Here is a 15,392-nt window from a genome sequence, read left to right on the forward strand (position 1 = left end):
GATGAGACCAAAATGGAGCTCTTTGGCATCAACTCAACTTGCCGTGTTTGGAGGAGGAGGAGGAATGCTGCCTATGACCCCAAGAACACCATCCCCACCATCAAACATGGAGGTGGAAACATTATGCTTTGGGGGGGGTTTTCTGCTAAGGGGACAGGACAACTTCACCGCATCAAAGGGACGATGGACGGGGCCATGTACCGTCAAATCTTGGGTGAGAACCTCCTTCCCTCAGCCAGGGCATTGAAAATGGGTCGTGGATGGGTATTCCAGCATGACAATGACCCAAAATACACGGCCAAGGCAACAAAGGAGTGGCTCAAGAAGAAGCACATTAAGGTCCTGGAGTGGCCTAGCCAGTCTCCAGACCTTAATCCCATAGAAAATCTGTGGAGGGAGCTGAAGGTTCGAGTTGCCAAACGTCAGCCTCGAAACCTTAATGACTTGGAGAAGATCTGCAAAGAGGAGTGGGACAAAATCCCTCCTGAGATGTGTGCAAACCTGGTGGCCAACTACAAGAAACGTCTGACCTCAGTGATTGCCAACAAGGGTTTTGCCACCAAGTACTAAATCATGTTTTGCAGAGGGGTCAAATACTTATTTCCCTCATTAAAATGCAACTCAATTTATAACATTTTTGACATGCGTTTTTCTGGATTTTTTTGTTGTTATTCTTTCTCTCACTGTTCAAATAAACCTACCATTAAAATGATAGACTGATCATTTCTTTGTCAGTGGGCAAACATACAAAATCAGCAGGGGATCAAATACTTTTTTCCCTCACTGTATGTAATTGTTGTGTTATTTGTTCACTTATGTTCCCTTTATCTAATATTAGGTTTTGGTTGAAGATCTGATAACATTCAGTATCACAAATATGCAAAAGTAGAGAAAATTAGAAAGGGGGCAAATACTTTTTCATAGCACTGTATATATACACACACACACACACACACACACACACACACACACACACACACACACACACATACATACACATTCATACATACATACATACATACATACATACATACATATATAATAGAGATCAGTCCTTTCGGGAGCCAGATCATTTATTTATATGTATAAAACCCATCATTGGATGGTTCGGTAGTTGGGTTTCCCAAAAGTTTCCCATAAATTGTAGTAAAATCGTAGTAAAACGTTTGACAATTAAGAATCAAAATACCCAGAAACAGAAATATGCTATAGCCTACATTAAAAAAATACTTCTAGTGCTAAACATTGAACCGAGCAAGAAGAGAATGGAAACATAATTATAGCTATACATCATTAAATAAATAGAAACTCAGAGCTCACGTGTTATTTTTTTTCAGAAGCAAAGATGGACATGTAGTTAACGATAAGCTCTACTACTCACACGGCTGTCTGTCAGGCAGGGATGACCGTCCAATCATCTCCTGCTGGAAGTGAGGTTTCATTCGTCTGAGGGTCTAGAACAGCATATCCAAAACTAGGGGTCACCTGATTTGAAAATGGTGTCGCAAGAGAAACTCTGAAATAAAATAAAATGTGTGCTTGGTTCATAGAACCTCCACTAGCTGCTAGATGCAGTTTCTGTTTTCTTCCTACACGTGGCTCCATCTTTTGAACAGTTTAAGCTACAAAATATTATGACCCCATCACTGAAAGATACGACTCTCGGGAACACGTCTTCTGTTTCCCTCTACAATTCCCACTCATTAGAACAGAGTGGACAAGACCAGGCACTAAATCAGACTGGGGGAAAAAGAACATCAATGATGATTTTATTTTCTACACAGAAGATCATACAAAAGTATTACCTGACGGTCTTCTGAAATGTCCAATACCTTTCTGATGCATTGCAGTCAGTTCAAACCATACTTCCTTCAGACTGAAGTACTGTCAGACTGATTTGTAATAGATGTCATCGCCCTAAATGAAAAAGTAAACATTGGCCTTTGATTACATCTCCCTTTTGTTTTTGTTGTTGTTTTTTTACACATGGCGGGGCCGTGAAAAATGTTTGATATCAAAATGGGGTCGCGGGCCAAAAAAGTCTGGGAACCCCTGATCTAGAGAGACTGTAACTTTGTCCCAAATGGCACCCTATTCCCTATATAGTTCACTACTTTGACCATGGCTCTGGGAATAGGGTGCCATTTGGGACACAACCTGTAGCTTTAGTCAGACATTGAGGTAATGGCCTCTTCAGTCTGCCAAGGTGTCCATTGCATGAAAGCCAGCGAACACGCCCATCCTTCAGCCGTCTGTAGCTAGGATCAGCACAGTCCCAAATATACCCACGTTATGCCCCATCAGCTTCAACTGGTTCCAGAACTCTACATGGCGCGTGTTGTGCCAGTAGCCCAGGTTACCGTCGATGAAGAGGAGGACAAGTGGCAGGACCACGGCCAGGATCTGTGAGGCCAGGCGGACGTAACAGCCAGAGAGGAAGGCCAGGGCCAGCACCCCAAACAGCACCACCAGCAGCATCAGGGTAATCTCCCCACCAGGGATGTGGTTTAGGTAGGCCATCCTATCCTCTTTACTATGCTGGAGCGAGTACACCTGGTGGAGGGAACACAGCGCTGCATTGAGTCGTTTCTTTAGACAGTCTACTACTGTATGTTTGTTGCACCTGTTTGTATAATGATTTGCTCTATATCGATCCATCTCTCTCATATCAACATTGACACTTGTCCTAATCAGACACTATTTAATCAGGGAAAATCTAGGCCTTTTGCTGTCAGGGTTTCTAGGTCTACAGTAATTGATTTTAAGGATGGAGGAGGGGGATTCCCATCACAGTGCTTCTTTCTAGGTCAAACACTGTAGCTAGAAGTAGTTAGCTAAATCACTGTAGCAGGTTGTTTGTCTCACCATACAGATGAGGTAGACCCCTATGAAGACCTGTCCGGTGGCCTGCAGCGATCTGGTGCGATGTTTCTGTCTGTATACCTCCCCCGCACCACTGGCTAGGACCAGGAAACCCCCGATGATAGCCAGGGCTCTGGAGTACATCCTTACCTACAGATCACACAAGATACAGAATAGAGGTTGACACGGAAACAGGACTCCCACGGGTCCCACGGGATTCTGGCAGCAATGGGAGTCAAGTTCAAGAGTCAAGTTCGGGACAGAATCAACAGTCCACAGGAATGGGCAGTAAAGGAATAGTTATAAACAGAGTTTTTGGGGCGGGAATACTGTATGTCATGTGTGGAGCATTTCAGAAAAAACAACTGTAGGCTTGACCTAATATCGTTTACTTAATAAAATCTATTTAAAAATGGGTAATTTCCCCCTCCCGCCAGTCACTATAGGCTACCTCAGAGGCCAATCTATGTCAGTAGGTTAAATGACGACGCCTTCAATAGAGGAATTGCAATGTCTTGTTGCAGCCAAGGACCTATCACTAACATTAGAGACTAGGAAAGAGCGATGTTTAAGCTACATTTGATGGAGTTGTCTTTGACAATGAAGGAACCGAGTACACGGCTTGTAAAAAAAATGCTGCGGTTTAATCAAATAGGCTACTAACAGGAGAGCGGGACAAGCGGCCATAGCTGCTCTACTCCCAACAACTTTACCGTCAAGCTAAATTGTTGGCGCATTTAACTAAACCCGTGCCATCTGAGGTGAAGAGTGAAATACAAAAAGATTGACTTATGCAGTACTGCCGCGCAGTTTATTTTAATGTTGTATTTGCATATTCATGTTGTAAATGTTAATGTGTTGTAAATGTTCATATGTGCGCAGTGCTCAACTGTAGGTTACAGTTTTATGCTGGTGCTGTGCTGAGCAGACCATCCTGCTGGGGTCTCCGTCCTCATCCTCCAGCCTTAATCCATCTTTAGGCCATTAAGAATACGCTCTTATCCAGAGCGACTTAGGCCTACAGTCAGTGCATATAACTAAAATGGGTAAAACAACCATATATCACAGTCCGATATTGGTTTACTGAAATAATGTAATACTTCCTAAACAAACACAATAACATACATATTTCTGCGTGCAAAAATGAGCACTGGACGGGAGTGATTTTTATCGGGAAGGGACAGGAAAGTTCTGGGGTTATACAACTGTTTGTGGGATCAGGACAGTACAGGAAAATAATTGACAGGACGGGACAGGAATGCATTTTCACTCTCGTGTCAACCTCTAATACAGAAGGTCAGTTGAGCTTTCCTAGAGATGTGGTGAAGGGGGATGCAAAACTCACTCAATCTTTCCAACACAATATTTTAATTAATCCTAAAATAATCTTTGTCAGGTCAGGTTTTTTGGCCCTGCACCCAGTATTACCCAATAAAAAGGTATGCACTGTTTGACTAAATACAGCCCACTACTCATTGTCTTCCGTCAGGTTGTGTCATTCCTAAGCCACGCACCGTTCTCAGTGCAGGCGGAGTTGTCACGCTATCTGATGTAAGTAAGACAATGGCCTACAACTACATTTCCTCTAGGGATGTCCACTCCACCTCGGTGCTGCTACGCACAGGCAGTACTCACCTTCAGCCAGTCACTGTAGTGCACCTGTTCACCAATATAAGAAGCGTAGGTGCTGATAGATAACTGTATGGCAGCACCCAGTGCAAACCACCTCCTCTTCACTCCAAAGGACATGAAGCTGGCACACAGCACTGATGCCCCCATGTCAAAGTACAGGTAGGGAACCTGGATGTCAGGTTTCCTGGAGATGAAGAGAGCAGAAAGTTAATTACAGCACTGACATTTTGTTATAATCTAAAATCAATGTTCAGATACCAAATCAACTCTCATAGATTACACTCATGGGTAACAATAGCTATGATTTCATAACGCCAAAGAGATGAATGCACACTATTTGTAAGTCGCTCTAGATAGAGCATCTGCTAAATGACTCAAATGTAAATGACTTGGTATTCTTTGTAAAAAGCCTCTTCGGAATTATGAAATTATAGCTAGGGTAACAATAATACATGAATGTTACCTTCTCACATGGTATATAAGCCAATGTCAAGCACTCACTGTATAGGAGTAACCTAGACCATATGACCTGATCAAAGTAAAGTAACTGGAGATGTCTACCAAATAAACTACAGGGTGGAACACTCATAATGAAAGATTAACATATTCAATATTTTATAGAGTTCTTTTAAAAACAACCAAATGAGCACGTTCATAAACCAGAAAACGGGTTAGTAAATAGCTGTCTGTCAATAAAGTAGCTAAACTAACAAGCAAAGTGACGCTGTAAAGCCAATCCTCTGGTTAGACTATTAGTAGCCCTAGAAAACTCTTGGTGGCTTTCTGCCTTCTCCCTACAGTTCAGTCATTAACTTCGCCCAGGAGTACTTCATGTGAACTACAATCCCGCCGCTGTGTTTTAACGTTTAGAAACGTAAATAATCATGGCTTTCGAAACATATGGCCCTCATCTTTCATCAGCGAGAAAGAATCCTTCAAATAAAAAATATAAACTACACTGTAGCAGTTACAGATCCATACAGCTGTGGTGCCTCCATCCTACTAAACTACACTGTAGCAGTTACAGATCCATACAGCTATGGTGCCGCCATCCGACCAAACTACACTGTAGCAGTTACAGATCCATACAGCTGTGGTGCCTCCATCCTACTAAACTACACTGTAGCAGTTACAGATCCATACAGCTATGGTGCCGCCATCCGACCAAACTACACTGTAGCAGTTACAGATCCATACAGCTGTGGTGCCGCCATCCTACTAAACTACACTGTAGCAGTTACAGATCCATACAGCTATGGTGCCGCCATCCTACTAAACTACACTGTAGCAGTTACAGATCCATACAGCTATGGTGCCTCCATCCTACTAAACTACACTGTAGCAGTTACAGATCCATACAGCTATGGTGCCTCCATCCTACTAAACTACACTGTAGCAGTTACAGATCCATACAGCTGTGGTGCCTCCATCCTACTAAACTACACTGTAGCAGTTACAGATCCATACAGCTATGGTGCCGCCATCCTACTAAACTACACTGTAGCAGTTACAGATCCATACAGCTATGGTGCCGCCATCCTACTAAACTACACTGTAGCAGTTACAGATCCATACAGCTATGGTGCCTCCATCCTACTAAACTACACTGTAGCAGTTACAGATCCATACAGCTATGGTGCCGCCATCCGACCAAACTACACTGTAGCAGTTACAGATCCATACAGCTGTGGTGCCTCCATCCTACTAAACTACACTGTAGCAGTTACAGATCCATACAGATGTGGTGCCTCCATCCCACTAAACTACACTGTAGAAGTTACAGATCCATACAGCTATGGTGCCTCCATCCTACTAAACTACACTGTAGCAGTTACAGATCCATACAGCTGTGGTGCCGCCATCCTACTAAACTACACTGTAGCAGTTACAGATCCATACAGCTATGGTGCCTCCATCCTACTAAACTACACTGTAGCAGTTACAGATCCATACAGCTGTGGTGCCGCCATCCTACTAAACTACACTGTAGCAGTTACAGATCCATACAGCTGTGGTGCCGCCATCCTACTAAACTACACTGTAGCAGTTACAGATCCATACAGCTATGGTGCCGCCATCCTACTAAACTACACTGTAGCAGTTACAGATCCATACAGCTGTGGTGCCGCCATCCGACCAAACTACACTGTAGCAGTTACAGATCCATACAGCTGTGGTGCCGCCATCCGACCAAACTACACTGTAGCAGTTACAGATCCATACAGCTGTGGTGCCGCCATCCTAAAAAACTACACTGTAACAGTTACAGATCCATACAGCTATGGTGCCGCCATCTTACTAAACTACACTGTAGCAGTTACAGATCCATACAGCTGTGGTGCCGCCATCCTACTAAACTACACTGTAGCAGTTACAGATCCATACAGCTGTGGTGCCGCCATCCTACTAAACCACACTGTAGCAGTTACAGATCCATACAGCTGTGGTGCCGCCATCCTACTAAACTACACTGTAGCAGTTACAGATCCATACAGCTGTGGTGCCGCCATCCTACTAAACTACACTGTAGCAGTTACAGATCCATACAGCTGTGGTGCCGCCATCCTACTAAACTACACTGTAGCAGTTACAGATCCATACAGCTATGGTGCCGCCATCCTACTAAACTACACTGTAGCAGTTACAGATCCATACAGCTATGGTGCCTCCATCCTACTAAACTACAATGTAGCAGTTACAGATCCATACAGCTGTGGTGCCTCCATCCTACTAAACTACACTGTAGCAGTTACAGACCCATACAGCTGTGGTGCCTCCATCCTACTAAACTACACTGTAGCAGTTACAGATCCATACAGCTATGGTGCCGCCATCCTACTAAACTACACTGTAGCAGTTACAGATCCATACAGCTATGGTGCCTCCATCCTACTAAACTACACTGTAGTAGTTACAGATCCATACAGCTGTGGTGCCTCCATCCTACTAAACTACACTGTAGCAGTTACAGATCCATACAGCTGTGGTGCCTCCATCCTACTAAACTACACTGTAGCAGTTACAGATCCATACAGCTGTGGTGCCTCCATCCTACTAAACTACACTGTAGAAGTTACAGATCCATACAGCTATGGTGCCTCCATCCTACTAAACTACACTGTAGCAGTTACAGATCCATACAGCTGTGGTGCCTCCATCCTACTAAACTACACTGTAGCAGTTACAGATCCATACAGCTGTGGTGCCTCCATCCTACTAAACTACACTGTAGCAGTTACAGATCCATACAGCTATGGTGCCGCCATCCTACTAAACTACACTGTAGCAGTTACAGATCCATACAGCTATGGTGCCTCCATCCTACTAAACTACACTGTAGCAGTTACAGATCCATACAGCTGTGGTGCCGCCATCCTACTAAACTACACTGTAGCAGTTACAGATCCATACAGCTATGGTGCCTCCATCCTACTAAACTACACTGTAGCAGTTACAGATCCATACAGCTGTGATGCCGCCATCCTACTAAACTACACTGTAGCAGTTACAGATCCATACAGCTATGGTGCCGCCATCCTATTAAACTACACTGTAGCAGTTACAGATCCATACAGCTATGGTGCCGCCATCCTACTAAACTACACTGTAGCAGTTACAGATCCATACAGCTATGGTGCCTCCATCCTACTAAACTACACTGTAGCAGTTACATATCCATACAGCTATGGTGCCTCCATCCTACTAAACTACACTGTAGCAGTTACATATCCATACAGCTGTGGTGCCGCCATCCTTCTAAACTACACTGTAGCAGTTACAGATCCATACAGCTATGGTGCCTCCATCCTACTAAACAACACTGTAGCAGTTACAGATCCATACAGCTGTGGTGCCGCCATCCTACTAAACTACACTGTAGCAGTTACAGATCCATACAGCTGTGGTGCCGCCATCCTACTAAACTACAATGTAGCAGTTACAGATCCATACAGCTATGGTGCCGCCATCCTACTAAACTACACTGTAGCAGTTACAGATCCATACAGCTATGGTGCCGCCATCTTACTAAACTACACTGTAGCAGTTACAGATCCATACAGCTATGGTGCCGCCATCCTACTAAACTACACTGTACCAGTTACAGATCCATACAGCTGTGGTGCCGCCATCCTACTAAACTACACTGTTGCAGTTACAGATCCATACAGCTATGGTGCCGCCATCCTACTAAACTACACTGTAGCAGTTACAGATCCATACAGCTATGGTGCCTCCATCCTACAATGTAGCAGTTACAGATCCATACAGCTATGGTGCCTCCATCCTACTAAACTACACTGTAGCAGTTACAGATCCATACAGCTGTGGTGCCTCCATCCTACTAAACTACACTGTAGCAGTTACAGATCCATACAGCTATGGTTCCGCCATCCTACTAAACTACACTGTAGCAGTTACAGATCCATACAGCTATGGTGCCTCCATCCTACTAAACTACACTGTAGCAGTTACAGATCCATACAGCTATGGTGCCTCCATCCTACTAAACTACACTGTAGCAGTTACAGATCCATACAGCTATGGTGCCGCCATCCGACCAAACTACACTGTAGCAGTTACAGATCCATACAGCTGTGGTGCCTCCATCCTACTAAACTACACTGTAGCAGTTACAGATCCATACAGATGTGGTGCCTCCATCCCACTAAACTACACTGTAGAAGTTACAGATCCATACAGCTATGGTGCCTCCATCCTACTAAACTACACTGTAGCAGTTACAGATCCATACAGGTGTGGTGCCGCCATCCTACTAAACTACACTGTAGCAGTTACAGATCCATACAGCTATGGTGCCTCCATCCTACTAAACTATACTGTAGCAGTTACAGATCCATACAGCTGTGGTGCCGCCATCCTACTAAACTACACTGTAGCAGTTACAGATCCATACAGCTGTGGTGCCGCCATCCTACTAAACTACACTGTAGCAGTTACAGATCCATACAGCTATGGTGCCGCCATCCTACTAAACTACACTGTAGCAGTTACAGATCCATACAGCTGTGGTGCCTCCATCCTACTAAACTACACTGTAGCAGTTACAGATCCATACAGCTGTGGTGCCGCCATCCTACTAAACTACACTGTAGCAGTTACAGATCCATACAGCTATGGTGCCGCCATCCTACTAAACTACACTGTAGCAGTTACAGATCCATACAGCTATGGTGCCGCCATCCTACTAAACTACACTGTAGCAGTTACAGATCCATACAGCTGTGGTGCCGCCATCCGACCAAACTACACTGTAGCAGTTACAGATCCATACAGCTGTGGTGCCGCCATCCTACTAAACTACACTGTAGCAGTTACAGATCCATACAGCTATGGTGCCGCCATCTTACTAAACTACACTGTAGCAGTTACAGATCCATACAGCTATGGTGCCGCCATCCTACTAAACTACACTGTAGCAGTTACAGATCCATACAGCTGTGGTGCCGCCATCCTACTAAACTACACTGTAGCAGTTACAGATCCATACAGCTATGGTGCCGCCATCCTACTAAACTACACTGTAGCAGTTACAGATCCATACAGCTATGGTGCCTCCATCCTACTAAACTACACTGTAGCAGTTACAGATCCATACAGCTGTGGTGCCGCCATCCTACTAAACTACACTGTAGCAGTTACAGATCCATACAGCTATGGTGCCGCCATCCTACTAAACTACACTGTAGCAGTTACAGATCCATACAGCTATGGTGCCTCCATCCTACTAAACTACACTGTAGTAGTTACAGATCCATACAGCTATGGTGCCTCCATCCTACTAAACTACACTGTAGCAGTTACAGATCCATACAGCTGTGGTGCCTCCATCCTACTAAACTACACTGTAGCAGTTACAGATCCATACAGCTGTGGTGCCTCCATCCTACTAAACTACACTGTAGCAGTTACAGATCCATACAGCTGTGGTGCCTCCATCCTACTAAACTACACTGTAGAAGTTACAGATCCATACAGCTGTGGTGCCGCCATCCGACCAAACTACACTGTAGCAGTTACAGATCCATACAGCTATGGTGCCGCCATCCGACCAAACTACACTGTAGCAGTTACAGATCCATACAGCTATGGTGCCTCCATCCTACTAAACTACACTGTAGCAGTTACAGATCCATACAGCTATGGTGCCTCCATCCTACTAAACTACACTGTAGCAGTTACAGATCCATACAGCTGTGGTGCCTCCATCCTACTAAACTACACTGTAGAAGTTACAGATCCATACAGCTATGGTGCCGCCATCCTACTAAACTACACTGTAGCAGTTACAGATCCATACAGCTATGGTGCCTCCATCCTACTAAACTACAATGTAGCAGTTACAGATCCATACAGCTATGGTGCCTCCATCCTACTAAACTACACTGTAGCAGTTACAGACCCATACAGCTGTGGTGCCTCCATCCTACTAAACTACACTGTAGCAGTTACAGATCCATACAGCTATGGTGCCGCCATCCTACTAAACTACACTGTAGCAGTTACAGATCCATACAGCTATGGTGCCTCCATCCTACTAAACTACACTGTAGCAGTTACAGATCCATACAGCTATGGTGCCTCCATCCTACTAAACTACACTGTAGCAGTTACAGATCCATACAGCTGTGGTGCCTCCATCCTACTAAACTACACTGTAGCAGTTACAGATCCATACAGCTGTGGTGCCTCCATCCTACTAAACTACACTGTAGCAGTTACAGATCCATACAGCTGTGGTGCCTCCATCCTACTAAACTACACTGTAGAAGTTACAGATCCATACAGCTGTGGTGCCACCATCCGACCAAACTACACTGTAGCAGTTACAGATCCATACAGCTATGGTGCCGCCATCCGACCAAACTACACTGTAGCAGTTACAGATACATACAGCTATGGTGCCTCCATCCTACTAAACTACACTGTAGCAGTTACAGATCCATACAGCTATGGTGCCGCCATCCTACTAAACTACACTGTAGCAGTTACAGATCCATACAGCTATGGTGCCGCCATCCTACTAAACTACACTGTAGCAGTTACAGATCCATACAGCTGTGGTGCCTCCATCCTACTAAACTACACTGTAGCAGTTACAGATCCATACAGCTGTGGTGCCTCCATCCTACTAAACTACACTGTAGAAGTTACAGATCCATACAGCTATGGTGCCTCCATCCTACTAAACTACACTGTAGCAGTTACAGATCCATACAGCTGTGTTGCCTCCATCCTACTAAATTACACTGTAGCAGTTACAGATCCATACAGCTATGGTGCCTCCATCCTACTAAACTACACTGTAGAAGTTACAGATCCATACAGCTATGGTGCCTCCATCCTACTAAACTACACTGTAGCAGTTACAGATCCATACAGATATGGTGCCTCCATCCTACTAAATTACACTGTAGCAGTTACAGATCCATACAGCTATGGTGCCGCCATCCGACCAAACTACACTGTAGCAGTTACAGATACATACAGCTATGGTGCCTCCATCCTACTAAACTACACTGTAGCAGTTACAGATCCATACAGCTATGGTGCCGCCATCCTACTAAACTACACTGTAGCAGTTACAGATCCATACAGCTATGGTGCCGCCATCCTACTAAACTACACTGTAGCAGTTACAGATCCATACAGCTGTGGTGCCTCCATCCTACTAAACTACACTGTAGCAGTTACAGATCCATACAGCTGTGGTGCCTCCATCCTACTAAACTACACTGTAGAAGTTACAGATCCATACAGCTATGGTGCCTCCATCCTACTAAACTACACTGTAGCAGTTACAGATCCATACAGCTGTGTTGCCTCCATCCTACTAAATTACACTGTAGCAGTTACAGATCCATACAGCTATGGTGCCTCCATCCTACTAAACTACACTGTAGAAGTTACAGATCCATACAGCTATGGTGCCTCCATCCTACTAAACTACACTGTAGCAGTTACAGATCCATACAGATATGGTGCCTCCATCCTACTAAATTACACTGTAGCAGTTACAGATCCATACAGCTATGGTGCCTCCATCAGACCAAACTACACTTCCGCTACACTAACCGTACACACAGGTGTTGGGAGCACGCTAGATAGCTCATTAGGCAAACGCCTATGGCGGCAAGACTCATGAGGGTGGCATTTTCTGTGATGAACTGGCCAAGACGCACCTCCAACAACATAAAACCTAACAATTCTGCCCCAAAACAATTACATTTTCTCTCAACCAGTGGCATATGGGCTTTGTAGGTGAGCCCTGATGCCGCCCTATGATAAGCAATGGCCACTTTGTCAAAGGCGGGGACACAAAATATTTATCTTGTCCATTCCCAGCGCTCCTCTCCAGGGTGCTGTTGGAGAGACGACGCTGCAGCGCTCCACCAACATTCCGTCCCAAAAATGTACATAAATATTATGTGGCCTTTTCTGTAGCCTACAGGCTGGAGATCAAATGTATGACAATGTACTGAGATGGAAACATTTGACATCATACGGGTTTCTCTGATCAAATAGCCTAGCCTAAATGGCGCCCAATCAAATAAAAAAAATTAAAAAATGGGCTGACATGTTAACAAACATTTCCTAAAAACAGGACAGGTCAAAGTAAAATGGAGAATATGGAATGGACAATCCGGCTACTCACAACTGCTCTCATGATCAGTGGTTAAGTGTGTATCTGTAATTGTTTTACGAGCTGATCATAGCGAAAAATATATATACTTCTGCATTTCCCGCTGTGTAACATTGCAAATAAGCTCAGGACAACTCCTCCTGATAAAGTCGGGTAGCTGCTATTCAGAGCTTAAATAGCCAAATTGATTAGTCACAGGAATCAGAACTAATAAAGCCATAAAATTCCATTGCAGGCCAACATGGTAGCCTACATCCCAGTAAGCACGGACTGACGCCTTTTGGACTTCTTTTTTTTGTCCTTTTCGGACGTCTTTTTTTTGTGTTTTACAAATGGTAGGCATACCACAGATGGGCATTCCTAAAATTACATTTAAGGCAAAACTGTAGGCCAGGGATGGGCAACCCCAGTCCTCTGGGGCCTGATTGGTGTCATACTAACAAATCTGACACCAATAATCAACTAATCACAATCTTTAGTTTAGAATGCAATTAGTTTCATCAGCTGTGTTGACTTGGGATGGTGAAAAAGTATGACACCATTCTGGCCCCTGAGGACTGGTTGCCCATCCCTGCTGTAGGCTAACCCTTAGTAAGCAAGGACCGACGAGGACAACCTTTGGACGTCTTTTTTTGGTACAGTCCGGACCAGCCTCGACTTCCACAGAAGTAGTTTTTTGGTCCGGACCAAATCTGAACCAATCATAGACGTCTATGTTTGGTTCAGATTTTGTCCAGTCTGGACTTGTCTTGATTTGGCCCAAACAGATGTCTATAAATGACATTTTCAACTTTAATTCAAAACCGAAAATGAACCTGATTTCAACATCCGGAAAATACGTATTTTCACCTTTTATTCAGAACCTAAATTTAACCTAACTTCAACATCTGGAAAAAAATACGTATTTTAGACGTCTTTCCAACATCATTTTGCTTACTGGGACTATTGTAGGCAGCTCTTTTTTGTATTGCCTAGGGCAACAGAATGGCCAGGACTGGAACAGACAATGACTCTTCTAATTAGCACAGGTGGTCACCTCTTGTCTTCAATAAAGAAGTGCTGTAACATGGAGATATGGCCTTCTGAGAACTCTAACAAGGTGTGTATCAATTTAACCTTTAGTTATTTAAAATATATATATTTCTCGCAGCGAGGCGTGTTCAGATTGAGCGTCTGGCCTCTTAACAAAACACCCCACACAGAAGTCGCACTCGTCCAATGACACTTGTGTAGTGTAATGGAACTGAGAGTCATGATCTAGCCTACGACTGCAGAAACGTGACCTGTACTACCATAGCTATATATACACTGCACTTACCGTTTTACATCCGCACGCTCGGCAAAGAGCATCAGCATGGTAAAGCAGTTCCAGAAACCAAATCGGGTCAAAATAAACGCTCCGAATTGACAGAGAAGCCGGAGCACTTGCCTACTGCTAGGGGCAGCCATGATTGTTTTTTACCGTCTTCCGCCAGGTGTGGGCAAAAGCTTCACAACTTCCTGTCAAGAATTCTTCTTCGATTTAACGGCGGTTGGCAGCCAATAAATGTTGCATTACCGCCACCTACTAGACTGGAGTACAACTCCATTATACTTTGCTTGAAATAATAATAAAAAATACCCTACCATCGAACACTACACCCACAAAATATATATATATATAATAAAATAACACCACCCTACTCCACTAATTAAATATATTTAGTCCTACCTCAGGCCAACAACCTGAAAGGATGGGACACCATCACTTAACACACCCTGTAACTCTTCTGATGTCAAGTCTCGCACACCGAAATACCTCTCTGCAGCTGCCAACACAACCTCAATTTTCTGCGACATACGTTCCATCCCTGCAGTACAGTTGATAACCATTGCTATAAATGCTAAAAATCCAATCTTACTGAAAAATATATAACTTATTATCCTACTGTACTGGTACAGATCTACTACTCACACCACTCCTCTCAGGATCCCTCCCCCTTGACCCATCTTCCTCTACTTTCTTCACTGCCTCAGCATATGAAAACTTCTGCACTACACTAACCCTGGAAACCTCAACATGCCTCTCTCGCACGGGACATTTCTGATCCCCAGCCCCATGGGCACCCCTACAATTAACACATACCACTACTTTCTCCAATGCTACACATTCCTTTGTCTCATGCCCTTCTGCACACTTCTCACACCTAGGAACCTCCCTCCTACACACTGCTGACACATGCCCATAAGCTTGACA

General features: G+C 44.2%; 1 protein-coding gene across 1 annotated transcript; it reads right to left on the reverse strand.

Moving 5' to 3' along the window:
- Nucleotides 1-1,752: 1,752 nt before the first annotated feature.
- LOC311125865 (transmembrane protein 101-like) lies at nt 1,753-14,626 on the reverse strand. The gene is made up of 4 exons (XM_084158448.1): nt 14,475-14,626; nt 4,498-4,678; nt 2,866-3,012; nt 1,753-2,553 (listed from the first exon to the last, which is right to left on the reverse strand). Exons 1-4 carry the CDS (start codon nt 14,603-14,605, stop codon nt 2,245-2,247), a joined length of 768 nt encoding a protein of 255 aa, XP_084014574.1. The 5' UTR covers nt 14,606-14,626; the 3' UTR covers nt 1,753-2,244.
- Nucleotides 14,627-15,392: the final 766 nt, after the last annotated feature.

The sequence above is a fragment of the Coregonus lavaretus genome (assembly GCF_964263955.1).
Source record: "Coregonus lavaretus genome assembly, chromosome: 1".
NCBI classification, from domain to species: Eukaryota; Metazoa; Chordata; class Actinopteri; order Salmoniformes; family Salmonidae; genus Coregonus; species Coregonus lavaretus.